Here is a 27,070-nt window from a genome sequence, read left to right as displayed (position 1 = left end):
AGGTCGTGATGCAACCAATTAGGAAACTTATTAACATAGAACATAGAATAGTACAGCACATTACAGGCCCTTCGGCCCACAATGTTGTGCCGACCCTCAAACCCTGCCTCCCATATAACCCCCCACCTTAAATTCCTCCATATACCTGTCTCTTAAACTTCACTAGTGTATCTGCCTCCACCACTGGCTCAGGCAGTGCATTCCACGCACCAACCACTCTCTGAGTGAAAAACCTTCCTCTAATATCCCCCTTGAACTTCCCTCCCCTTACCTTAAAGCCATGTCCTCTTGTATTGAGTAGTGGTGCCCTGGGGAAGAGGTGCTGGCTGTCCACTCTGTCTATTCCTCTTAATATCTTGTACACCTCTATCATGTCTCCTCTCATCCTCCTTCTCTCCAAAGAGTAAAGCCCTAGCTCCCTTAATCTCTGATCATAATCCACACTCTCTAAACCAGGCAGCATCCTGGTAAATCTCCTCTGAACCCTTTCTTTATTACTTACTTCCTTCACATACGTGAGGAGTAAAGATCTTTACGTTATGTCTCTGTCTAAATGTACAATGTGCAATTTATAGTAATTTATAATAAATATTATGTACAACAGGACAGTCAATATAACATAGAAACACAGTTACGTCAGCATGAACTAATCAGTCTGATGGCCCGGTGGGAGAGGCTGTCCCGGAGCCTGTTGGTCCTGGCTTTTATGCTGCGGTACCGTTTCCCGGATGGTAGCAGCTGGAACAGTTTGTGGTTGGGGTGACTTGGGTCCCCGGTGATCCTTCAGGCCCTTTTTACACACCTGTCTCTGTAAATGTCCTGAATGGTGGGAAGTTCACATCTACAGATGCGCTGGGCTGTCCGCACCACTCTCTGCAGAGTCCTGCGATTGAGGGAGGTATGGTTCCCATACCAGGCAGTGATGCAGCCAGTCAGGATGCTCTCAATCGTGCTCCTGTAGAAAGTCCTTAGGATTTGGGGGCCCACACCAAACCTCTTCAACCGTCTGAGGTGAAAGAGGCGCTGTTGTGTCTTTTTCACCACACAGCCGGTGTGTACAGACCACGTGAGATCCTCGGTGATGTTTAGGCAGAGCAAACTCAATTGGCCTAACGGCCTAAACTCTGCTCCTATGTCTTACGGTCTTATAGTCTCATCGGCAAATGGAAACTCAGCACCGGGGCTGTACTTAGCTGCACAATCGTAAGCGTAATGCGAGTGGAGGAGGTGGCTGACCACATGGCCTTGTGTGCTGATGGTGATTGTGGAGGAAGGGGTCGTTGCCGATCCATACTGAATGGAGAAATCAAGAGTCCATTTGCAAAGGGAAATATTGATACTGGAGCTTCGTAGTGAGTTTCCAGGGCAAGATGGTATTGATTTCTGAGCTGTAGTCAATGAGGAGATTCCTCGAAGAGACAAAGGAGATTCCGGATACACGCATCCTGATTGTCCATAGTTTCCAGAGCTTAGTAAGGAGCCAATAAGATGGCATCGGCTGTGACCTGTTGTGATGGCAGGCAAATTGGAGCAGAACCAGGTTTCTGTGTTGACATCTTTCTTGACCAACCTCTCAAAGCACGTCATCATGGTGGATGTAGGTGCTACTAGACGATTGCCACTGAGGCAGGTTACCACGCTCTTGGTTCCTAAGGCTGTCACGGCCGGGGGGGGGGGGGGGGGTGGTGGTGGTAGTGGGGTTAAGTTCCCAAAACCTATAAAATGCTCCAAATGGTGTGCAACCCTAATAGCCTTTGACAACCAAGTCCAACTCCTGGCCTTCACGTGTTCAGCTACTAGGCCCGGTGGAACCATTTCTACTGACAAGAGAAGGGGCAAAGGGCCGGCCACTGGCGCCTCAAAACCAGTTGCTTCGGGTGGCTGGGGCTCGTCAGTCTGTCCATGAAAAGGGAAACTCTGATTCTAAAGATCCGCTGCCTTGCGGCCATACCCACTCACCGGAAAGACTTTGGGTGTAAACCCCCAGGAAGAAATCCAGAGCCGGGGTCCCTAAGGCTGTTTGATGTTGTTTACAAAAAAAAGACATTTCACCTTTCACCCTTAACCCATGACCTCTGGCTGTAGTCACACCCAACGTCTGTGACGACACTGGTGCCAAGCCATATCGGCGCTTGTCTTTCCCTCGGACTACATCTGTGAAGTGGGGACAGGGAAACCCGCTGCATGGGCAACAGCCGGTTTTTTAAATCTTCCCACCCAGGCTGGTGCCACCAGAAGCGTAAACCCGTGATCCCCTGGGACCGATGGCTGCCTTTTCCTTCCACGTTCTTCTTGGGCACCGTTAGGTCTGAATCCTGCCTGAAGCCGGTGGTTACCTTCCCAATGGGTCTCAGTTCTCAGCTGAGAGTGGGATGGGCAAGGGGGCAGTCTGGGATTGGGTCTGTTGTTGTTTGTCATCTATGTCAACGATCCGGATGATAACGTGGTAAACAGCAAACTTGTGGCCGACCCCGAGTTTGGACACCGTACTGGACGGCGAGGGAGACCACCAAAGCCAGACCAGCTGGAAAAATGGGCGGTAAAATGGCAGGTGGAATTTAACGCAGGCACTTTGGGAGGACAAACCAGGGTAGGACTTGCATGGGAGGGAGATAGGGCTCTGAGGAGTAAGGTAGAACAGAGGGATCTGGGATCACAGATGCACGGTTCCTTGAAAGTGGCGTCCCAGGTAGATAGGGTCGTAAATGGAACTCTTGGTGCTTTCGTCTTCATAAATCGAAGTATTGAGTACGGGAGTTGGGATGTCATGTTGACGTCGTATGAGATGGTGAGGCCTCAGCTGAGGTAACGCATCCTGTCTCTGATAACCCACCTAGGTGAAAGACGTCAATAAGATTGAAAAGAATGCAGAGGAACTTTACAAGGACATTGCTGGGACTTGAGGACCTGAGTTATCGGGACAGATTGAACAGATTAGGACTTTATTCCTTGCAATGTAGAAGATTGAGGGGAGATTTGATCGAGGTATACAACATTATGAAGGGTATAGATAGGGTAAATGTAAGCAGGCTTTTTCCACTGAGGTTGGGTGGGACTCCAGCCAGAGGTCATGGGATGAGGGTGAAAGGTGAAATGTCTTTTTTTTTGGTAGTTTATTTTTTATTGAAGTTCATCATCAAACAAGCATTTCTGTAAGATGTATTTCAGACATTGTACATATATATCATGTAGTCATATTTGCCACAAATCTCCACATAATATTTATCTGAGGTATACAGTAATAGAAAAGAGAGGAAAGAAATAACAAGCGACAGGAGAACACTGTGTACAAGTAGGGAGTGATCTTTCTTTTTACAACATGTTGACTGATTTGTGAGGATAAAATCAGGCCTATGAGGTATAAGCTGCCAGTGGAAGTGGTAGATGTGGGTTCAATTTCAACATGTAAGAGAAATTTGGGTAGGTACATGGATGGGAGGGGTGCAGAGGCCTATGGTCTAGGTGCAGGTTTAGGCAGGTTAATAGTTCGGCATGAACTCGACGGGCAATTCTCCAGAATTTGGAAGAATGAAGGTGACATCATTGAAACCTATCGAATGGTGAAAATGGTGAATGGTGAGTAAAATCAGAGCTCATGGCATTGGGGGCAGGGTTTCAACATGGATAGAAAACTGGTTGGCAGATAGAAAGCAAAGGGTAGCATTGAATGGGTGTTTCTCGGACTGGCTGGAGGTGACTAGTGGGGTACCACAGGGCTCTGTATTGGGACCACAGCTCTTTACGATTTATGTCAATGATTTAGATGAGGGCATTGAAAACTATATCAGCAAGTTTGCTGACGATACTAAACTGGGTGGCAGTGTGACATGTGAAGGGGACGTTAGGAGAATACAGGGAGACTTGGATAGGCTGGGTGAGTGGGCAGATACTTGGCAGATGTCATTCAATGTGAATAAATGTGAAGTTATCCACTTTGGAAGCAGGAACAAGAGGGCAGAGTATTGTCTGAACGGTGTAGAGTTAGGTAAGGGAGAAATGCAAAGAGACCTAGGAGTCCTAGTTCACCAGTCAATGAAGGTGAATGAGCAAGTGCAACAGGCAGTGAAGAGGGCAAATGGAATGTTGGCCTTTGTTACAAGGGGAATTGAATACAAGAGCAAGGATGTCCTTTTGCATTTGTACAGGGCCCTGGTGAGACCACACCTGGAATATTGTGTACAGTTTTGGCCTCCAGGTTTAAGGAAGGACATTCTGGCAATTGAGGAAGTGCAGCGTAGATTCACTAGGTTGATTCCTGGGATGGCAGGGCTGTCTTATGCAGAGAGATTGGAGAGATTGGGCTTGTACACGCTGGAATTGAGGAGATTGAGAGGGGATCTGATTGAAACGTTTAAGATAATTAAAGGATTTGATAGGATTGAGGCAGGAAATATGTTCCAGATGTTGGGAGAGTCCAGTACCAGAGGGCATGGATTGAGAATAAGTGGTCAGTTATTTAAAACAGAGTTGAGGAAGAGCTTCTTCTCCCAGAGAGTTGTGGAGGTGTGGAATGCACTGCCTCGGAAGACGGTGGAGGCCAATTCTCTGGATGCTTTCAAGAAGGAGCTGGATAGATATCTGATGGATAGGGGAATCAAGGGATATGGGGACAAGGCAGGGACTGGGTATTGATAGTGAATGATCAGCCATGATCTCAGAATGGTGGTGCAGACTCGAGGGGCCGAATGGTCTACTTCTGCACCTATTGTCTATTGTCTATTGTCTATAAGTCCTTGATAGGGTGGATGTGGAGAGGATGTTTCCTACAGTGGGGGAGTCTAGGACCGGAGGACACAGATAGAGTGGATGTGGAGAGGATGTTTCCTATAGTGGGGGAGTCTAGGACCGGAGGACACAGATAGACTGGATGTGGAGAGGATATTTCCTATAGTGGGGGAGTCTAGGACCGGAGGACACAGGTAGAGTGGATGTGGAGAGGATGTTTCCAATAGTGGGGGAGTCTAGGACCAGAGGACACAGATAGAGTGGATATGGAGAGGATGTTTCCTATAGTGGGGGAGTCTAGGACCGGAGGACACAGGTAGAGTGGATGTGGAGAGGATATTTCCTATAGTGGGGGAGTCTAGGACCGGAGGACACAGGTAGAGTGGATGTGGAGAGGATGTTTCCAATAGTGGGGGAGTCTAGGACCAGAGGACACAGATAGAGTGGATGTGGAGAGGATGTTTCCTATAGTGGGGGAGTCTAGGACCAGAGGACACAGAGAGAGTGGGTGTGGAGAGAATGTTTCCTATAGTGGGGGAGTCTAGGACCAGAGGACACAGATAGAGTGGATGTGGAGAGGATGTTTCCTATAGTGGGGGAGTCTGGGACCAGAGGACACCGCCTCAGAATAGAGGGGCATCCTTTTAGAATGGAGGTGAGGAGGAATTTTTTTAGCCAGAGGGTGGTGAATCCGTGGAATTCGTTGCCACAGGCGGCTGTGGAGGCCAAGTCGCTATTTAAGGCAAGGGTTAATGGTTTTTTGATTGGTCAGGTCATGAAGGCAGGAGATTGGGGCTGAGAGGGGAAATGGTTCAGCCATTTGAACAAGTTAGGTCTCTATTCATTGGAGCGTAGAAGGTTGAGGGGGGATTTGATCGAGGTATTTAAAATTTTGAGAGGGATAGATAGAGTTGACGTGAATAGGCTGTTTCCATTGAGAGTAGGGGAGATTCAAACTAGAGGACATGATTTGAGAGTTAGGGGGCAGAAGTTTAAGGGAAACACGAGGGGGTATTTCTTTACTCAAAGAGTGATAGCTGTGTGGAATGAGCTTCCTGTAGAAGTAGTAGAGGCCAGTTCAGTTGTGTCATTTAAGGTAAAATTGGATAGGTATATGGACAGGAAAGGAGTGGAGGGTTATGGGCTGAGTGCGGGTAGGTGGGACTAGGTGAGATTAAGGGTTCGGCACGGACTAGGAGGGCCAAGATGGCCTATTTCCGTGCTGTGATTGTTATATGGTTATATGTGAAGACGTGAAAGAATAGGACCAATCAAGTGTGACAGTGGGAAAATGTGTATAGAACCGGAGGAAGTAGCACAGGTACTTAAAGAATACTTCAGTACAGTATTCGCTATGGAAAAGGATCTTGGTGATTGTAGTGATGACTTACAGCAGACTGAAAAGCTCGAGCATGTAGATATTAAGAAAGAGGATGTGCTGGAGCTTTTGGAAAGCATCAAGTTGGATAAGTCACCGGGACCAGACGGGATGTACCCCAGAATACCGTGGTAGGCGAGGGAGGAGATTGCTGAGCCTCTGGTGATGATCTTTGCATCATCAATGGGGATGAGAGAGGTTCCAGAGGATTGGAGGGTTGCAGATGTTGTTCCTTTATTCAAGAAAGGGAGTAGAGATAGCTCAGGAAATTATAGACCAGTGAGTCTTACTTCAGTGGTTGGTAAATTGATGGAGAAGATCCTGATAGGCAGGATTTATGAACATTTAGGGAGGTATTATATGATTAGGAACAGTCAGCAAGGCTTTGGTTGTGTCTTACAAGCCTGATTGAATTTTTTGAGGATGTGACTAAACACATTGATGAAGGAAGAGCAGTAGATGTAGTGTATATGGATTTCAGCAAGGCATTTTAGATAGGTACATGGAGCTTAGTAAAATAGAGGGCTATGGGTAAGCCTAGTCATTTCTAAGGTAGGGACATGTTTGGCACAACTTGTTGGGCCGAAAGGCCTGTATGGTGCTATGTTTCTATGAAGTGCAGACTCAGTGGGCAAATAGGTAATTCTGCTCCTATATCTTATGGCTGAAGGTCCTTTTTCTGTGCTGTTGTATTCTGTGATTCTATACGTTTATCATGTCTGGGTCTTACTCGAAAGCAGGGATCCACAACCTGGGGCCCGCTGACCCCTGGCTTAATGATATGGTCCATGGCCAAAAAAAAAAAATTGGGAGCCCCGTTCTAAAGCTATTCACGATTAGAAGACAGGATAATGCTCAGAATGGAGCAATCTGGTTTATATATTGAAGACTTGGCTTACTAAATCCAAGACAACAGTTCCAGCACAGGTCTGAGGGTGTGCTTCACTGACTGGAGTACAGTCTTTCCGAAGAGATGACAGGTATATGGAGGAATTTAAGGTGGGGGGGTTATATGGGAGACAGGGTTTGAGGGTCGGCACAACATTGTGGGCCGAAGGGCCTGTAATGTGCTGTACTATTCTATGTTCTATGTTCTATGACAAACGAAGGGTGTTGCGTTTCCCAACTGGGGATCCGTAATGTATCCCATTGCGCTAGTTTAGATCCAGAGAGAGATGTCCTCAAGGTCTTGACCAGTATTTATTCCCCAAGCAACGTTGTGTCCACATCGCTCTTTGTGGGCTCTGAGCGTGTACCTGTTGTCGCTGATAAACCATTTCAAAGATTCAAGGTTCAAAGTACATTGACTATCAAAGAATGTATAAATTATATATCTTCAGTTCTGTTTGCTTACTGGCAGCCGCAAAGGAAGGAACCCAAAAGAATCCGGTTAAAAAACAGAAAGACCAACCCCAGTGCCCGCAGAGAAAAAGAAAAATCATGCAAACAACAGAACGAGCATTCTGAACCAGACTGGGTCCTTAGATCCAAATTCCCGGAGAAGGCTCAATGCCTCAGCACTCAGCTCTTCATTTTAGTGGAGCAAATTGGCAGAAAGTTCGCAGGCATGAAGCTTAGCAGCCGGGGGCAGTCTCACAGCCACAGCGCTGCGGAGAGAGGAGTGATCATTGCAGGAGAGCAAACAAAATCGGCACAACTCTTGACACCCATCCTTTCCGGTCAATCTGGGCTACGTTTAAATCGTCCAAACCCTTTCCGGTCATTCCGGATCGCGCTTAAAGTGTCCAAACCCTTTCCGGTCAATTTGGGCCGCGTTTAAGTTGTCCAAACCCTTTCCGGTCATTCCGGACCGAGCTTAAATCATCCAAACCCATTCCGGTCATTCCGGACTGCGCTTAAATTGTCCAAACCCTTTCCGGTCATTCCGGACCACGCTTAAATTGTCCAAACCCTTTCCGGTCAATCTGGGCCGCGTTTAAATTGTCCAAACTGCAGGTCGTACTTCACATGAGGGCCTGGGCTCTGCCGTAGCGAATGGATCCGGGCCTAGAACCTGTCGCCCGGCGATCGGCTTCGGGCCTAGATTTCGCTGCCGAAGAAGCCATTCTTGACCTCTCCAAATCGGGCTGGCACTTCGACCAATCCAACCTCGCCATTTGAACCATTTCGTGGTCATTAGATGCACCGGTTAAATGGCGGGGGGGGGGGGGTGGTTCTTTATTTTTCCATTACAGATTATGTAACAGTGATCCATGTAATATTTTATCACCGCGAGAGCACCACTCGCATTTCTACAACGCTTTGACAAAAGGCTGCACATCAAAGCAAGTTAAATGAAATGAAATGTAACTGCTAGCCCCCGAGGCGAATGTTTGCACAAGAGCCAGATTTTGGAAACCAGAAATTAAATGAATGACCATTTAATCAGTTTTGGGTGGTGTTGTTCAAGCAATTTTAACACGCCATGCCTTATAAGTAAGTTTTAAGATGTGACTGTACTTTAGAGAGAGAGAGAGAGAAAATATGTAACTCTGCTCTGCACTTCCTCAGGAATGTTATTGAATTGGGCAGAATTGGTTGGGTGTCGTGTGTGAAAGTGTCGATGGGGCATTTCGGTTCTGGGAGAGGCAGAAATGAAAAAGCGGTCGCTGCATTTCAGGGTGCACAGAGGCTAATCTCCTCGCTCTAATACAAGTCAGGATGCTGGTCACCACAGCAGCTGCCTCTCAGGCAACTCGTTGTGCGACAGGCTGCCGGCCGGCACCTCTTCGAAGTTTTCCCCTCTTGATGAGGGGAAGTCTCTGTGCGTAGTGTGCATTACACGGAGATTATTTCTCACACGGGTCTACCACGTCCAAAATAACTTCTAATGATTGATCACCCTTGTATTCATTGATATGCACTGGCCAAAGAACGCTTCAGTTTTTGAATTCTTCCACTCGTTTTCCAGTCAGAACATAGACCAGTACAGCTCAGGAACAGGCCATTCAACCCACAATGTTGTGCTGAAACAGCTAAAAACAAATCAAAATCACCCAAGCATTTATCCCTCCAACCTGCACCTTACATCTCCCTTACATCCGTATGCCCATCCAAACGCCTCTTAAAAGAAATGGAAGGATGTATAGGAGCCTGAAGGCACACACTCAACGATTCAGGAACAGCTTCTTCCCCTCTGCCATCAGGGAGGAGGTACAGGAGCCTGAAGGCACACACTCAACGATTCAGGAACAGCTTCTTCCCCTCTGCCATCAGTGAGGAGGTACAGGAGCCTGAAGACACACACTCAACGATTCGGGAACAGCTTCTTCCCCTCTGCCATCAGGGAGGAGGTACAGGAGCCTGAAGACACACACTCAACGATTCAGGAACAGCTTCTTCCCCTCTGCCATCAGGGAGGAGGTACAGGAGCCTGAAGACACACACTCAACGATTCAGGAACAGCTTCTTCCCCTCTGCCATCAGGGAGGAGATACAGGAGCCTGAAGACACACACTCAACGATTCAGGAACAGCTTCTTCCCCTCTGCCATCAGGGAGGAGGTACAGGAGCCTGAAGAGACACACTCAGCGATTCAGGAACAGCTTCTTCCCCTCTGCCATCAGGGAGGAGGTACAGGAGCCTGAAGACACACACTCAACGATTCAGGAACAGCTTCTTCCCCTCTGCCATCAGGGAGGAGGTACAGGAACCTGAAGACACACACTCAACGATTCAGGAACAGCTTCTTCCCCTCTGCCGTCCGATTTCTGAATGGACACTGAGCCCATGAACACCACCTCGCTACTTTGTTAAAAAAAAAATTCTGTTGTTGCACTACTTAATTTAACTATTTAATTTACACACAGTGCCTATAAAAAAGTATTCACCCCACCTTGGAAATTTTCTTGTTTTATTGTTTTACAACATTGAATCACAATGGATATAATTTGGCTTTTTTTGACACTGATCGACAGAAAAAGACTTTTTCGTGTCAAACTGGAAACCAATCTCTGCAAAGTGATCTAAGTTAATTATAAGCACAAAATGCAAAGTGATTGACTGCATAAGTATTCACCCCCTTTAATATGACCCACCAAATCATCACCGGTGCAGCCAATTGGTTTTAGAAGTCACATAATTAGTTAAATGGAGATCACCTGTGTGCAGTCAAGGTGTTTCAATTGATTGTAATGAAAATACACCTGTATCTGGAAGGCCCAACTGCTGGTGAGTCAGTATCCTGGCAAAAACTACACCATGAAGACCAAAGAATGCTTCAGGCAACTCTGTGAGAATATTACTGAAAAGCCGAAGTCAGGAGATGGATAGAAGAAAATGTTCAAGTCACTGAATATCCCTTGGAGTACAGTTAAGTCAATCATCAAGAAATGGAAAGAATATGGCACAGCTGTAAATTTGCCTAGAGCAGGCCGTCCTCAAAAACTGAGTGACCGTGTAAGGGGATTAGTGAGGGAGGCCACCAAGAGACCCGTGACAACTCTGGAGGAGTTACAAGCTCCAGTGGCTGAGATGGGAGAGACTGTGCAGACAACAACTGTTGCCCGGGTGCTTCACCAGTCGCAGCTTTATGGGAGAGTGGCAAAGAGAAAAACACTGTTGTGGGGGGGGGGGGGGGGTGTTGGGAGCTCAAGAAATCTGAGCTAGAGATTTCATGTCAGCTGGAAGAAGGTTCTATCGTCTGTGTTTTGACCATTAGACTAAATGCTGCATTTGGTGTAAACCTCACACCACACATCTTCAAAAACACACCATCCCTTCTGTGGAGCGTGGTGGTGGCTGCGTCACGCTGTGGGGATGCTTCACTGCCGCAGGCCCTGGAAGGCTTGTGAAGGCAGAGGGTGAAATGAATGCAGCAAAATACAAGGAAAACCTGATGCAGTTCTCAAGAGAACTGTGACTTGGGAGAAGATTTGTTCCCCAGGGAGACAATGACCCCAAGTATAAAGCCAGATTTACAGAGGAACGACTTAAAAACAAAGTTCTTGTCCTGGAGTGGCCAGGTTGGAGTCCAGACCTCAATCCAATTGAGAATTTGTGGCTGGACTTGACAAAGGCTGTTCATCCATGATCCCCATGCAATCTGACAGAGCTTGAGCAGTTTTTTAAAGAAGAATGGGGGAAAAATTGCAGTGTCCAGATGTGCAAAGCTGATAGAGACCTATCCACACAGACTCAAGGCTGTAATTGCTGCCAAAGGTGCATCTACTAAATCCTGACTTGAAGGGGGTGAGTAATTATGCAATTATTTTATGTTTTATAAATTTAGACCAATTTGTGGAAATTTGTTACCGCTTTGACACAAGAGTCAAAAAAGCCAAATTAGATCCACTGTAATTCAATGTTGTAAAACATGAGAACTTCCCGGGGGGGGGGGGAGGGGTGAATACTTTTTATAGGCACTATTATGTACTTAGTTGTATAGGCCTCCGTTAGTCTCGTGAGACCATGGATTTGCGCCTTGGAAAGTTTCCATGGTGCAGGCCTGGGCAGGGTTGTATGGGAGACCGGCAGTTGCCCAAGCTGCAAGTCTCCCCTCTCCATGCCACCGATGTTGCCCAAGGGAAGGGCACTAGGACCCAAGCAGCTTGGCACCGGTGTCATCACAGAGCAACGTGTGGTTAAATGCCTTGCTCAAGGACACAACACGCTGCCTCAGCCGAGGCTCGAACCAGTGACCTTCAGATCACTAGGCCGATGCCTTATCCACGAGGCCACGCGCCAACACATGTACTTAGTGTAATTCCGTTACTTTTTTACTTACCATGTATTTCATTGTACTCCTGCTGTAAAGTTAACAAACTCGATTACATATGCCAGTGATATTAAACCTGATTCTAATTGAAAGCCTCTATTATATTTGCCTCTAACACCAAACAGAACATTCCAGGTGTCCACCACTCTGAGTGAACAATTTGCACCTTGTGTCCCCCTTGAACTTACCCCCTTTCACCTTCAATACAGGCCCTGTGGTATTAGACATTTCAACCCTGGGAAACCGATGCTCTCTCTCCACTCTATCTGTGCCTCTCATAATCTTGCAAACCTCCGTCAGATCTCCTCTCAGCCTCTGATGCTCCAGAGAAAACAACCCAAGTTTGTCCAGCCTCTCGTGATAGCACAGGCCCTCTAAACCGGGCAGCATCTTGGTAAACCTCTCCTGCCCCCTCTCCAAAGCCCCAACATCCCCCCTATAGTGACATCACAACCTGGTAAGGAAGTTGTCCTGTCCAAGACCGGAAGAAGCTGCAGAAGACCGTGAACACAGCCCAGCCCATCACACAAACCAATCTTCCATCCTTGGACTCACTTTACACCGCACGCTGTCGGAGCAGAGCTGCCAGGATAATCAAGGACACGACCCACCCAGCCAACACACTTTGTCCCTCTTCCCTCCGGGAGAAGGTTCAGGAGATTGAAGATTCGTACGGCCAGATTTGGGAACAGCTTCTTTCCAACTGTGATAAGACTGCTGAACGGATCCTGACCCGGATCTGGGCCGTAACTTCCAAATATCCCGACCTGACTTGCACTACCTTACTTTCCCTTTTCTATTTTCTAATTATGATTTATAATTTAAATTTTTATTATATTTACTTCGATTTGTACTTCAGGGAGCGCGAAGCGCAGAAACAAAAATCACTGTGATGATTGTACGTTCTAGTATCAATTGTTTGGTGACAATAAAGTATTTGTATTTTGTGTGCAATTCTGCAGAAGGTGACCACAAATATATGCAAATACAGTACATTCCTTTCTCTGTAGTCTCCCTTTTTACATCTTTTTACTATTTCTGCTGGACTCCGGGATCTGGAAATCCCTCTTTGTGACCCTCTGGCCTTTGGTTGAGATACAGTGTGGAATAGGCCCTTTCCGCCCTCTGAGCTACACCGCCCGATTATCCCCGGATTTAATCCTTGCCTACTCGCGGGACAGTTTACAGTGGCCAAGACACGTGAGCAGGCAGGGAAAGAGGGATATAGATCAAATTCAAAGTAAATTTATCACCAAAGTACGTACGCAGAAGCCAGCCCTGAAATTCGCCTTCCTCACAGACAGCCACGAAACAAAGAAGAGCCATGGAGCCAACCTGCTCAAAGAGAAACGTCAAACGTTAACCCCTCCCTGCACGCAAACAGCAGCAAGAACAATATATAAAACACAAAATCAAAAGGCATATTTCGGTACAGTTCAACTCAGCGTTTGTTATCTGCCGGCATGCTGAGTTGAGAGTTAAGGGGCAAAAGTTTAGGGGTAACACGAGGGGGAACTTCTTTACTCAGAGAGTGGTAGCTGTGTGGAACGAGCTTCCAGTAGAAGTGGTAGAGGCAGGTTCGGTATTGTCATTTAAAGTAAAATTGGATAGGTATACGGACAGGAAAGGAATGGAGGGTTATGGGCTGAGTGCTGGTTGGTGGGACTAGGTGAGAGTAAGCGTTCGGCACGGACTAGGAGGGCCGAGTTGGCCTGTTTCCGTGCTGTGATTGTTATATGGTTATATATGGCAGCCCCGATTCAAAAATTGCCCAAAAGTAGTGACAAGAAAGGGTGACTGGCACTGGAACCCAATACAAACCTGAACTGGAGTCCAAATGTACAAACCGCACCCATTAAACCTTGCTCTGGTGCCGTCTGCCATCAGCATCGAGGGAGAGGGAGGCTACTCGAACGCGAGGGCCAGTGTTTGTGTGTAGCTTACGTTGGCGTTGCGTTTGGCACAGACTTCACAAAATGAAAATTGATCTGTGTTCTTTGTCCTAACTTGATAGGCCCGTCCCGGTTGGTCGACACGATCCCCGACGCTCGTTAGGGGTTGAGTTGAAACCTTGGAGATGACAATGAATAGAATAATTTAAGATTTGGAAACCTCTTGTTCTGAGGAAATGGCTCCAGTTGTCAATTCCCTCACGATGACCAAGGGTCTGAGGAGGTGGACGACCTTTCCACATTTTTGACATAGATAATGTCTGCCTTTAAGTTTCTCAGAACTTTTGTCTGTTAGAAAGGATAGAGCCCATATCCAGAGTCCATATCGATGCTGGGGGGTGTGTGCACTGTGCATTTAAAAAATAATAATTTGAAGTATTGCGGATTTGTCATCTTTTCCTCCTTTTCAACTTCTTTTCAATTCTTATTTTTACAATATATATTAATGATTTAAACGAGGGAATTAAATGCAGCATCTCCAAATTTGCAGATGACACGAAGCTGGGTGGCGGTGTTAGCTGTGAGGAGGATGCTGAGAGGATGCAGGGTGACTTGGATAGGTTAGGTGAGTGGGCAAATTCATGGCAGATGCAATTTAATGTGGATAAATGTGAGGTTATCCACTTTGGTTGCAAGAACAGGAAAACAGATTATTATCTGAATGGTGGCCGATTAGGAAAAGGGGAGATGCAACGAGACCTGGGTGTCATTGTACACCAGTCATTGAAGGTGGACATGCAGGTACGGCAGGCGGTGAAAAAGGCAAATGGTATGTTGGCATTCATAGCAAAAGGATTTGAGTACAGGAGCAGGGAGGTTCTACTGCAGTTGTACAAGGCCTTGGTGAGACTGCACCTAGAATATTGTGTGCAGTTTTGGTCCCCTAATCTGAGGAAAGACATTCTTGCCATAGAGGGAGTTCACCAGATTGATTCTTGGGATGGCAGGACTTTCGTATGAAGAAAGACTGGATCGACTCGGCTTATACTCGCTGGAATTTAGAAGATTGAGGGGGGATCTTATTGAAATGTATAAAATTCTAAAGGGATTGGACAGGCTGGATGCAGGAAGATTGTTCCTGATGTTGGGGAAGTCTAGAAGGAGGGGTCACAGTTTAAGGATAAAGGGGAAGCCTTTTAGGACCGAGATGAGGAGAAACTTCTTCACACAGAGAGTGGTGAATCTGTGAAATTCTTTGCCACAGGAAACAGTTGAGGCCGGTTCATTGGCTATATTTAAGAGGGAGTTAGATATGGCCCTTGTGGCTAAAGGGATCAGGGGGTATGGAGAGAAAGCAGGGACAGGGTTCTGAGTTGGATGATCAGCCATGATCATACTGAATGGTGTGCAGGCTCGACGGGCCGAATGGCCCACTCCTGCACCTATTTTCTATGTTTCTAAGAGTTTACCGTTACGAACGCGCCAGCCTCTAGGGTTTAGATGCTTCGATTCTCCAGAGTATGAATAACTGGTGTGGCCCCTTTAAAGATACAGGCCCGCCCCACTCATTGGTGGCCATGTTTTGTGTCAAGGTTTGGTTCATGAGCTCCTGAACTCTGCTTTGGAGCTCGATCGCCAGTGCAATTTCGGTTCAGTCTGCGACTGCGTTTGGTCTTGTTTCGATTGGTGTCTGGTCCTCGTCAGCTTCTTGTCCAACATCTAGTCAAGACCCCTGCTCTCGTCTCGGTCTCAAAATCGTGCCTCGATCCCAGTCTCCGATACTCCAGCACTTGGATCCCCCCCCATCCTCGCCTCGGCCTCTCGTGTCAAGAGTTTCCAAAGCTTAACAAGCAAAGAAAAAAGGCAACTAAAAAAGCTGAATTGGAGACAAGCCACTAATGCACCAATCTGCTGAAGTTAAGCACTTTTGTTCAATTTATTAATATGTTTAAAATTGCGTCCACCCCTTACATCTGATCTAACTAAAATATGATCCTTCCTTAAATGTTGCTGACCTTTTTCTCCTAGAGACTTGGGATTCTACTAAAGGAGACTTGGGGTTTGAGGAGGGAGTTATGTTATTACTGTCACTGTAACTTATTTGCTGGGAAAGTGCTTCCAGTGGTCTCCTACAGGGGGCACTATTGAGAGCATCCTGACTGGCTGTATCACTGCCTGGTATGGGAACTGCACCAACATCGATCGCTGGGCACTGGAGATAGTGGAATGGACAGCCCAGCACATCTTCCCTCCAGTGAGGGCATTTACAGCAGTTGGTGCGTAAAGAAGGCCTGGAGGATCATCGGGGACACCAGTTGCCCCAACTGTAAACCGCTTCAACTGCTTCCGTCTGGCAAACGGTGCCGCAGCATTACAGCCAGGACTGACAGGCTACGGGACAGCTTCTTTCTACAAGCCACTAGACTTTTAAATTCACACGTCTGTACAATGCAATAGAATCATAATGCAAAGATTTTTACTCCCTTGCATTGTGGAACGGATGTAAGATTTAAAATAAATCTTAAGATACAGGAATAGAATTAGGCTATTTGGCCCATCGAGTCTCCTCCACCATTTCATCATGGCTGATCCAATTTTCCTCTCCGCCCCAATCTCCTGCCTTCTCCCCGTATCCCTTCACTGATCACGAATCTGTAATGTGAGCACTGGCTGTTTATGTCGGACACAGTACGAAGATTCATTGACTAATTGAGCAACTTGTCCATCAAAGGTTGCTATCCCTTGCTGGGGAATGCTGGGGAAGGACTCATTTGTGGTGTCAACATCTGAGCTTCTGTCCTGGGCCCAGCATATCGATGCAGTTACAAAAGAGGCACGACGGCAGCTATATTTTCATTAGGAGTTGGAGGAGATTTGCAGTGTCAGCAGAGACGATCACAAATTTCTACGGGTGTACTATGGAGAGCATTCTGATTGGCTGCATCACCGTCTGGTATGGGGAGGATCAAAGTCAGCCATTGAGAGTTGTAAACTCAGTTAGCTCCATCCTGGGTGCCAGCCTCCATCGTATCCAGGATATCTTCAAGGAGCAATGCCTCAAAATGGCGGCGTCCATTATTAAGGACTGCACACCACCCAGGGCATGCCCTCTTGTGCTGACATTGGAGCGGGTTCAGAGAAGATTCACTAGAATGATTCTGGGAATGAGAGGGTTAACATGTGAGGAACGTTTGACCGCTCTTGGACTATACACCTTGGAGTTTAGAAGAATGAGGGGGGACCTCATAGAAACATTTTGAATGTTGAAAGGCATGGACAGAGTGGATGTGGCAAAGTTGTTTCCCATGGTGGGGGAGTCTAGTACCAGAGGACATGACTTGAGGATTGGAGGGTGCCCATTCGGAACAGAGATGCAAAATAATTTTTTAGCCAGAGGGTGGTGAATCTGTGGAAATTGTTGACACGGGTGTCAGTGGAGGCCAAGTCATTGGGTGTATTTAAGGCAGAGATAGATAGGTATCTGAGTAGCCAGGGCATCAAAGATTATGGTGAGAAGGTGGGGGAATGGGACTAAAGGGGAGATTGGATCAGCTCATACTAAAATGGCTGAGCAGACTTAATGGGCCGAATGGCCGACTTCTGCCACTTTGTCTTATAGTCTTATGGTCTTGTGGTCTCTTCTCGTTGCTACCGTCAGTGAGGAGGTACAGGAGCCTGAAGACACACACTCAACGATTCAGGAACAGCTTCCTCCCCTCTGCCATCAGGGAGGAGGTACAGGAGCCTGAAGACACACACTCAACGATTCAGGAACAGCTTCTTCCCCTCTGCCATCAGGGAGGAGGTACAGGAGCCTGAAGACACACACTCAACGATTCAGGAACAGCTTCTTCCCCTCTGCCATCAGGGAGGAGGTACAGGAGCCTGAAGACACACACTCAACGATTCAGGAACAGCTTCTTCCCCTCTGCCATCAGGGAGGGGGTACAGGAGCCTAAAGACACACACTCAGCGATTCAGGAACAGCTTCTTCCCCTCTGCCATCCCATTCCTGAATGGACATTGAACCCATAAATGGACAATATTCTTTTTCTGTCTTCGCATTATTTAATTATTTGTGTATGTGTATTCATAATTTTATTACAATGTGTTATATTTTACTGCTGCTGCACGACAACAAATTTCACGAAATATGCCAGTGATCCTAATGAAGTTTCTAGTTTTTATGATAGCAGATCATAATGTTTTGATTAGTGTTGAGCCTCTGAAAAAATATGCTTCTGGTGGTAAGGTTCATCCTGAGAAGTTTCTCCTGCTGTGTAGTTGTTTAGAAATCTCTTGGAAACATGCACCAGGATCTTGTCCGAGCCCCGGAAAATTTCCTTTCGTTCTGGAGGCTCACCTGCCATTAGAAACTCATTAGAAACAGATTCTGAGCTCGATCAACTTCCATTCCATTTCAGATGAGACATGGCGGGTTCCTCGTTTCCCATCCTCGCTGGTTTTGCCTCTTGCCCTGTGATACGTGCACCGTTTTTGCACCTTTATCCATTGGAGATAACTATTTGCTCATTTTGCAAGATGAACTCTGCATTAGCACATGCAAAAAGCTGGATCATTGCTGCAGAAGGATTCTGGGAGCGGCCAGTCGCTGTGGTAGGCGGGTAGGCCTCTGCCTCGTGTGGTGCCCCTCTCTTTCGAGGAATGTCAGTGGATGGAATCGTGGCTCTGCGTTTATAGATTGGACTGTTGCGTTTACGGGCTGTGGATTTTTTTTCAGACTCGGTTTTTATGTTCTATTATTTACTTGCCCGTCCCTTTTCAGTTTTGTTTTGCGCGGGGAGGGGGTTTGGGCGTGGATGATCTGTTAGTTTGTTCGTGCGGGGGAAGGGTTGATTTTTTGGGGGGTCGACGTTCAGTTTTGTGTGTGTGTGTGGGGGGGGGGGGGGTGTTGTTGATGGTTGGGATGCTGTTCTGTTTTTGTCCGGAGGTGGGTTGATGCTTCTCTATGAATGACTTTCATGTTTTTTTTGGTTTCGTGGCTATCTGGAAAAGACGGATTTCAGAGTTGCATAGGGATACATGCTTTAATAATAAATTAACCTTTTATTTTAAAAAAAACCTTTTGGAGGAACTCGACAGGTCTTGCAGGATCTATCAAAATGAATAAACAGTCGATGTTTCGGGCTGGAGAATCAGGGATTCCCAGGAGTCAATGAGGCTGCTCTGATTGGACCAGGGATTCCCAGGAGTCAATGAGGCTGCTCTGATTGGACCAGGGATTCCCAGGAGTCAATGAGGCTGCTCTGATTGGACCAGGGATTCCCAGGAGGCAATGAGGCTGCTCTGATTGGACCAGGGATTCCCAGGAGTCAATGAGGCTGCTCTGATTGGACCAGGGATGCCCAGGAGTCAATGAGGCTGCTCTGATTGGACCAGGGATTCTCAGGAGTCAATGAGGCTGTTCTGATTGGAGCAGGGATTCCCAAGGAGTCAATGAGGCTGCTCTGATTGGACCAGGGATTCCCAGGAGTCAATGAGGCTGCTCTGATTGGACCAGGGATTCCCAGGAGTCAATGAGGCTGCTCTGATTGGACCAGGGATTCTCAGGAGTCAATGAGGCTGTTCTGATTGGAGCAGGGATTCCCAAGGAGTCAATGAGGCTGCTCTGATTGGACCAGGGATTCCCAGGAGTCAATGAGGCTGCTCTGATTGGACCAGGGATTCCCAGGAGTCATTGAGGCTGTTGCATTTTTTTTTCAAAAGGCTTTGGATTGAGCACGTCCTTGATGTGTTTCCTCTGACTCTCTGGTAATGGCTTACAAAGATGAAGCACAGAATGTAACTATGGGGGTGGGGGGGTGGTGCGTTTTGGTGTCAGGCATTTGGCCATCTTGGCTTAACCAACGGAGGGAACTGAGAATAACAAAGGCCTCGGTATTGGTTTCAGACAGGGTGCTGGCAATGTGTATCCACTTGATTTCATGGAGGGAGCATTAGTGGCTTCAATAGGGTGGGTGCGGAGAGGATGTCTCCTGTGGCCGGGGAGTTTAAGAGCAGAGGACACAACCTCAGAATAGATGGGGTGTCCTGTTGGAACAGACACGAGGAGGAATTTATTTAGCCAGAGTGGTGAATCTGTGGAATTTGTTGTCACAGGTTGTGGAAACCAAGTCACTGGGTACATTTAAGGCCGAGGTTGATAGATCGTTAATTGGCCAGAGCATAAAAGGGTACGGGGAGAAGGCAGGAGACTGGGGGCTGAGAGGGAAAATGGATCAGCCATGATGAAATGGCGGAGCAGACTCGATGGGCCAAATGGCCTAATTCTGGTCTGATATCTTATGGTTGTATCAATGACTGGAGATGCCTGCAGAAGGTAGATCAGTGTATCTTGCAGGGTACTGCTTCCACCAGACCACTGCTACAACAAAGGGCCTCAGTACTTTAAATTATACGTACAATAAAATTCCTTTGGCCCAGTAAGCGGGGTTGGATCTTTGGCGGTACTAGCCCTTACAGACTATGAAGTGTTATTCATATCCCAATGCGTTTTAATTTATTTTTCTAGCAGTTATACCACATTGCAATAAACTTCCCAGTGATTGGTGGAGGGGCAGGTAGTGTCGAGGAAACAGGTAGGATGCAGAAGGACTGAGACAGATTAGGAGAATGGGCAAGAAAGTGGCAAATGAAATACAATGTTGAAATATTCATAGTCTCACGCACTTTGGTAGTGGAAATAAATGTGCAGACTATTTTCTAAATGGGGAGAAAATCCAGGGTTCTGAGATGCAGAGGGACTTGGAAGTCCTTGTGCAGAACACCCTGAAGGTTAACTTGCGGGTTGGGTCGGTGGTGAGGAAGGCAAATGCCATGTTAGCATTCATTTCAAGAGAATACAAGAGCAGGGATGTGATGCCGAGGCTTTATAAGACACTGGTGAGGCCTCATCTTGGAGTATTGTGAACAGTTTTGGGCTCCACATCTTAGAAAAGATGTGCTGGCATTGGAGAGGGTCCAGAGGATGACTCCAGGAATGAGAGGGTTATCATACGAGGAACGTTTGATGGCTCTGGGTCTGTACTCCCTGGAATTCAGAAGGATGAGGGGGATCTCATTGAAACCTTTCGAATGTTGAAAGGCTTAGACAGAGTCGATGTGGAAAGGATGTTTCCCATGGTGGGAGAGTCTAGGACAAGAGGGAACAGCCTCAGGATAGAGGGGCGCCCTTTCAGAACAGAGATGCGGAGAAGTTTCTTTAGCCAAAGGGTGGTGAATTTGTGGAATTTGTTGCCACGTGCAGCTGTGGAGGCCAGGTCGTTGGGTGCATTTAAGGCAGAGATTGATAGGTTCTTGATTGGACATGGCGTCAAAGATTACGGGGAGAAGCCTGGGAACTGGGGTTGAGGAAGAGGAGAAGAATAAAGGATCAGCTGTGATTGAATGGCGGAGCAGGCTCAGTGGGCCAAATGGCCTAATTCTGCTCCTACATCTTACGAAAGTGGTACGTTGAAAGAGAGCGTGGTAATGGGTTTGTTCTTGAGCTGGTGAGCCGGCGGGTCAGAAGGGAGTGCGCGGAGCAGGGCTCCCTTGAGTGGAAGCGAGTGCATGAGCCTTCCTGGTGGGGGGGAGGGAGTTTGAGAACCAATCCTCCCGCCAGGGGAAGGGAGTGCCAGAAGCTATGCTCCAGGGAGGGGAATGATGCCCCGGTGAGGAGCAGAGAGTGCAGAATGTGGGGTGCAGGACCTGATGCCCCAGTGAGGGGAAGGGAGTTTGGGGACGGGGGTCCCGTCAAGCCGATAAGCAATGCAGCTGACCCTACCTGGTGAGTGAGATACCGAACCCCTAAGGATTTCCAAATTATCGGTTAGTGGTAATACCATGGAAACCGGCCTTGCGTATTTGAATGGTAGACCAGCGAATTTTGACAAAGCAGAGGAAAACATGATTGGAGATCTGAATGAGGGTTTTTTTCTTGGAGGTTTCATAAGACACCAGAGTTTCAGGGCAACACCCAAATTTCTGGGGGAATTCAGCAGGCCAAGCAGCATGTTTACGAATAAGGGGTAGGCCATTTAGAACGGAGCTGAGGAAAAACTTTTTCACCCAGAGAGTTGTGGATCTGTGGAATGCTCTGCCTCAGAAGGCAGTGGAGGCCAATTCTCTGGATGCTTTCAAGAAAGAGTTAGATAGAGCTCTTAAAGATAGTGGAACCAAGGGATATGGGGAGAAGGCAGGAACGGGGTACTGATTGTGGATGATCAGCCATGATCACAGTGAATGGCAGTGCTGGTTCGAAGGGCCACATGGCCTACTCCTGCCCCTATTGTCTACAAGAACATTAGAAATAGGAGCAGGAGTCGGCCATCTGGCCCGACGAGCTTGCTCCGTCATTCAATAAGATCATGGCTGACCTGGCCACGGACTCATTTCCACCCACCTGCCTTTTCCCCATAACCCTTAATTCCCCTACTGTGCAACAATCTATCCAACCTTGTCTTAAATATATTTACTGAGGCAGCCTCCACTGCTTCATTGGGCAGCGAATTCCACAGATTCACCACCCTCTGGGAAAAGCAGTTCCTCCTCATCTCCATCCTAAATCTACTCCCGAATCTCGAGGCAATGTCCCCTTGTTCAAGTCTCACCTACCAATGGAAACAACTTTCCTGCCTCTATCTTGTCTATTCTTTTCATAATTTTATATATTTCTGTAGGATCTCCTTTTATCTTCTCCTATCGCTGCATTTATTTATGGAAGGGAGCGGACTGCAGACTTTAAGGGCCTTTCCCCTCCTAATCTGCTGAGTTCCTGCAGCATTTTGAGTGATATAGGAGTCCTTTTGTATTGTGTGTGGCCCTCTCTTTGTCATCACAAGAACACGAGGGAAATGGAGTGGGAGGCGGCTACTGGCCCCCTCAAACGTCACCCACCCAATCTATGACTGATTCGTCCTGGCTGGGACCCCTGTGTCATTTTCCCACAATCCTCCTCGTCACCCTCGGGATATAAGGAATGATCAGTCTAAAGATCAGCTAGCTAAAGATGCTATATAATCTGAAGTATCGTGTAGTGTTCTGGTCGCCCCACTATAGGGGGGATGTTGGGGGCAGAAGAGGTTCACCAGGACGCTACCTGGTTTAGAGGGCCTGTGCTATCACGAGAGGCTGGACAAACTTGGGTTGTTTTCTCTGGAGTGCCGGAGGCTGAGGGGAGATCTGATAGAGGTCTACAAGATCATGAGAGGCATAGATTGGGACAGAATATCTGTTTCCCAGGGTTGATATGTCTAATACCAGAGGGCATGCTTTGAGGGTGAGAGGGGCGGGTTCAAAGGGGTAAGTTTTTAACTAGGATGCCTGGAATCCTGGTGTGGTGGTAGAGGCAAGTACATGAGAGGCTTTTGGATCGGCCCATGGATGTGAGGAAGATGGAGGGATGTGGACACGGTGTAGGGAGGAGGGATTAGTGTTTGGGTTGTTTTGATCTGCTTTTTAGCTGGTACAGCACGACATTGTGGGCTGAATGGCCTGTCCTATGCAGTTCTGGTCGATGTTCTCTGTTCTAACTTTCCCATAACCCTCCTTGCCACCCTCGGGATACAAGTGAACTGAATTCATGATATTTCCTGCCTGTTTAAACCCCCCCCCCCCCTCAACTCCCCTTTGCCACCCTCATGATATATGGAGTGACCGGTTAACCTTGCCTCTCTGATATTTCTCTTTTGCAGTGGACGGCTGTATTCACTCGGCAGCGGGGCCGCTATTGAAGAAGGAATGTTGGGAGCTCGGCGGGTGCAGTCCAGGCGATGCTAAAATTACCGGCGGCTATTGCCTGCCTGCCAAGTGTGAGTAACAATGATCTTACCTTCTTCCTACTGACGCCCAAGCAAGCTGTTTCCTTCTGAGTAAAAGGAAATCCTCTGGGTCAGGCCTCGTGTTTATAGTCAATGAAGTAATGCCCCGCAGAAGGGGTCACTCTGACATATGATGGAGCTTAATGATAATGGACCCATCAGTTCAGTTCTGCTGTTGAATATATACTTCCTCCTCTAAATTTGCACCTGTGATGTTCAGCTTAAAAAATATTTTGTTTTAAATTGCAAGGGTGAGAGATAAAAATATTCAACTGTATCTTAATTACTTCACATTTGAATGTACTGATAATGTAATCCCAGGTGGGAGATAAAAGGGCCTCTAGGTCACTTAGTGGTTTGCCTGCCTTGTATTTGTTTAAAAGATTTGTTCATGTTTTCTGGTTCTAATGGGATTTAATTCCTGCAAATAGTTTTGAGCAGCTTGATGTTAATTTGCAAAGTCAGTAATGAGCTCATCTTGCCCTCTATTTCTCGAAGTGTTAACCTATTTACAGCAGGAAAGGTAAGCACGGTGGAACTGGTCGTCTTGTCGTATCCAACGGTGACGGTTACATATGTGCAGTTCTGTTGTGTGTCCGTGGTTGGTTGTTGGCACAGTTTTGTTTCTGGGCAACTGCAAGATTAAGAAAAAGGTTGTGCTCAGATATTTTGGGTGCTTTGGGACGTGGTGAAATATCCGAAACAGTAATTCAAGAGTTCCGAACTTGGGGCCCATGGACTCCTTGTTGAATAGTATTGGCACATGGCATAAAAAAATGTTGGTAATCCTTGCAGTAATTGGATGAGATGTACTGTAAAAAAAAATGTGTTGAATGGGTACAGTATGTCATAAAATCATGATGTTAATTTTACTTTCAATGTTTTTCCGGTGTTATTTCTCTCTGGACAGGTATTGTTGAATGACGTGCTGTTTTGTCTCGGATGGGTATTGTTGCACAACTTGTCTTAAAAGGGACACAGTTGTGTCCGGGTGTTGGAAATGTAACTTCGTTCAGATCGCATCCCTTTCCTTGTATCCCACACAATCCTCCTCCTCCTCGGTTCCACTTTGTACTCGAAATCCATGTGGGTGCCGCTCCGGGAAGGTAAAGTCCACCCTCGTGTCATTTGAAATTGCGTTTTGACAGTCTAGCTTTCTCTCGCTTGATCCTCCTGAGCCTTGCACTTGAGTGAAATATATATATCTCCCCCTCCCCCTCTCCTGTTGGTGGACGGTGATGAAGTAAGGTTTAATTGACACGGATTGTAGATTTGGGCTCTCAATCCGTTTTCGTGACGTGTTCTGGTTTTCAGTTCTTCTAACTTTTTTTTGTTACTGCTTTTGAGTGATTTTTGTGAATTGGGGTGGCTCATGGATAATACGCTGAGCTGCACTGCCTTTTGATTTTGTGTTTTCGTTCTTTTTTGCCATTTGCATGATTATTTCTTTGCATGGGGATTTGATTTTTTTTTCTTTGAATGAGTTGGTTCCTTGGTGTTTCTTTGTTCTGTGGCTGTCTGTGTGGAAGACGAATCTCAGGGCTGTATATCACAAGCATGCTCTATTAAATGTACAGTCCTTATCCGCCAGGGATTGGTTCCGGGACCTCCCGTGGGAACCAAAAACCGCGGATGCTCAAGTCCCTTAGATAAAATGGCATAGTATTTGCATATAACTTCTTGATCGCTCACAACAGAAGGAGCGAACGAACGAGACGCGAGGAGAACAATGGTCAAAAAGCGAGTAAAACTTCTAATACTCTCTAGATTACAGAATTTGTAATACCTAATACAATGTAAATGCTATGTAAATAGTTGTTACACTGACTTGTTTAGGGAATATTGACAAAAAAACTACATGTTCCTCACTCACAACACAAGCAGCGAACGAACGAGACATAAGGCGAACAATGATCAAGCAAACGAGTAAAATCAGTAATACCTGCACAGTAGTTGTTACACTGTCTTGTTTCGCGGAGAAGGACACTTTGGGGGAGGCTGAATAATGCTAAAGTCAGGAGCTGTGGAGGTTGAGGGCTGAGGATCTTCAAGTATTGAACGTCGAGACTTCAGAATTGCAGCTCCTCTGGGAACGCTGCTGCAGCCTCAGCATCAGCCGATGCCGATTCTCCCGTGACCTTTACGTTCTTGAGTCTGTAGTGCTTTACACAGACAGCCAGCCATCTTACGGCCCACTTCAGAATGCGACAAGAAATTTAGAAGATTGAGGGGGAATCTTATTCAAACGTATAAAATTCTAAAGGTATTGGACAGGCTAGATGCAGCAAGATTGTTCCCGATGTTGGGGAAGTCCAGAATGAGTGGTCACAGTTTAAATATAAAGGGAAATCCTTTTATTACCGAGATGAGGAGAAACTTCTTCACACAGAGAGTGGTGAATCTGTGGAATTCTCTGCCACAGGAAACAGTTGAGGCCGGTTCATTGGCTATATTTAAGAGAAAGTTAGATATGGCCCTTGTGGCTAAAGGGATCAGGGGGTATGGAGAGAAAGCAGGTACAGGGTTCTGAGTTGGATGATCAGCCATGATCATACTGAATGACGGTGCAGGCTCGAAGGGCTGAATGGCCTACTCCTGCACCTATTTTCTATGTTTCTATGCCACTTTTCCAAAGATCTAATATTTCTACTTTCTCGGCGAGAGACAGACAGACATACTTTATTGATCCCGGGGGAAATTGGGTTTAGTTACAGTCGCACCAACCACGAATAGTGAAGAAATATAGCAATATAAAACCATAAATAATTAAATAATAATAAGTAAATTATGCTAAGTGGAAATTAGTACAGGACCAGCCTATTGGCTCAGGGTGTCTGACACTCCCAGATAGCACTTTATGCTCCCTCTAAGCCTTTGAGGAATTGCTTTGACCAACCAATTGGTTTTTAGGAGCCATTTTCTCACAGGAACAAAGTAGCAAACGAATGCAACGCGAGGCGAACAATGATTGAACAACGAGTGCTGGAAGAGCACTTCCGTGTTTTCTCGATTCGCGGTCGGTTGAATTCGCGCATGCGGAACTCGCGGATGAGGAGGGCCGACTGTACGTTGAATCTGGAATCTTTGACTCCAGCTTGGCCTTCATCCCCTCCTCTGCCGCAGTACTTCTGTTTGGTATTGATCTGCTCAAGCACGCGGTCAAGTATCTCGAGTCTTCAACTCTTCATCATGCTCGGTGGTCAACGTATCAAGTTTATTGTCATTTAACTGTATACGTACACCGTCAAACGAAACAACTTTTCTCTGGACCAGGGTGTAAAGCACAGCAGTACACATCACACACATACACCACACAATAACCTGAGAAAATAAGAGTTAAATCTACAAATGTTTTTGCGTAGATAAACAAAGCAAAGTGCATAAATTAAATATTGTCAAGAACAGATTAACCGGTGACACTTCAAATGTGATGCAGCAGGGAGTTCAGAAGCCTGACGGCCTGAGGGAAGAAACTGTTTCCCATCCCGACCGTTCTTGTCTTTATGCATCGGAGTCTCCTGCCGGATGGTAGAAAGTC

General features: G+C 46.7%; 1 protein-coding gene across 1 annotated transcript in view; it reads left to right on the top strand.

Annotated features, from left to right (window-relative positions):
- LOC132383707 (ADP-ribose glycohydrolase MACROD1-like) overlaps positions 1–27,070 on the top strand; it is a 1,398,038-nt gene that overhangs the window by 767,088 nt on the left and 603,880 nt on the right. Inside the window, exon 5 of the mRNA XM_059954897.1 lies at positions 23,407–23,523. Within this exon, the coding sequence (XP_059810880.1) occupies positions 23,407–23,523 (117 nt within the window). The remainder of the gene's footprint in view (positions 1–23,406; positions 23,524–27,070) is intronic.

This window comes from Hypanus sabinus, chromosome 31, assembly GCF_030144855.1.
Source record: "Hypanus sabinus isolate sHypSab1 chromosome 31, sHypSab1.hap1, whole genome shotgun sequence".
Taxonomy (NCBI): domain Eukaryota; kingdom Metazoa; phylum Chordata; class Chondrichthyes; order Myliobatiformes; family Dasyatidae; genus Hypanus; species Hypanus sabinus.
The sequence above is the reverse complement of the archived record's forward strand: the minus strand, read 5'-3'. Positions and strand labels throughout refer to the sequence as shown.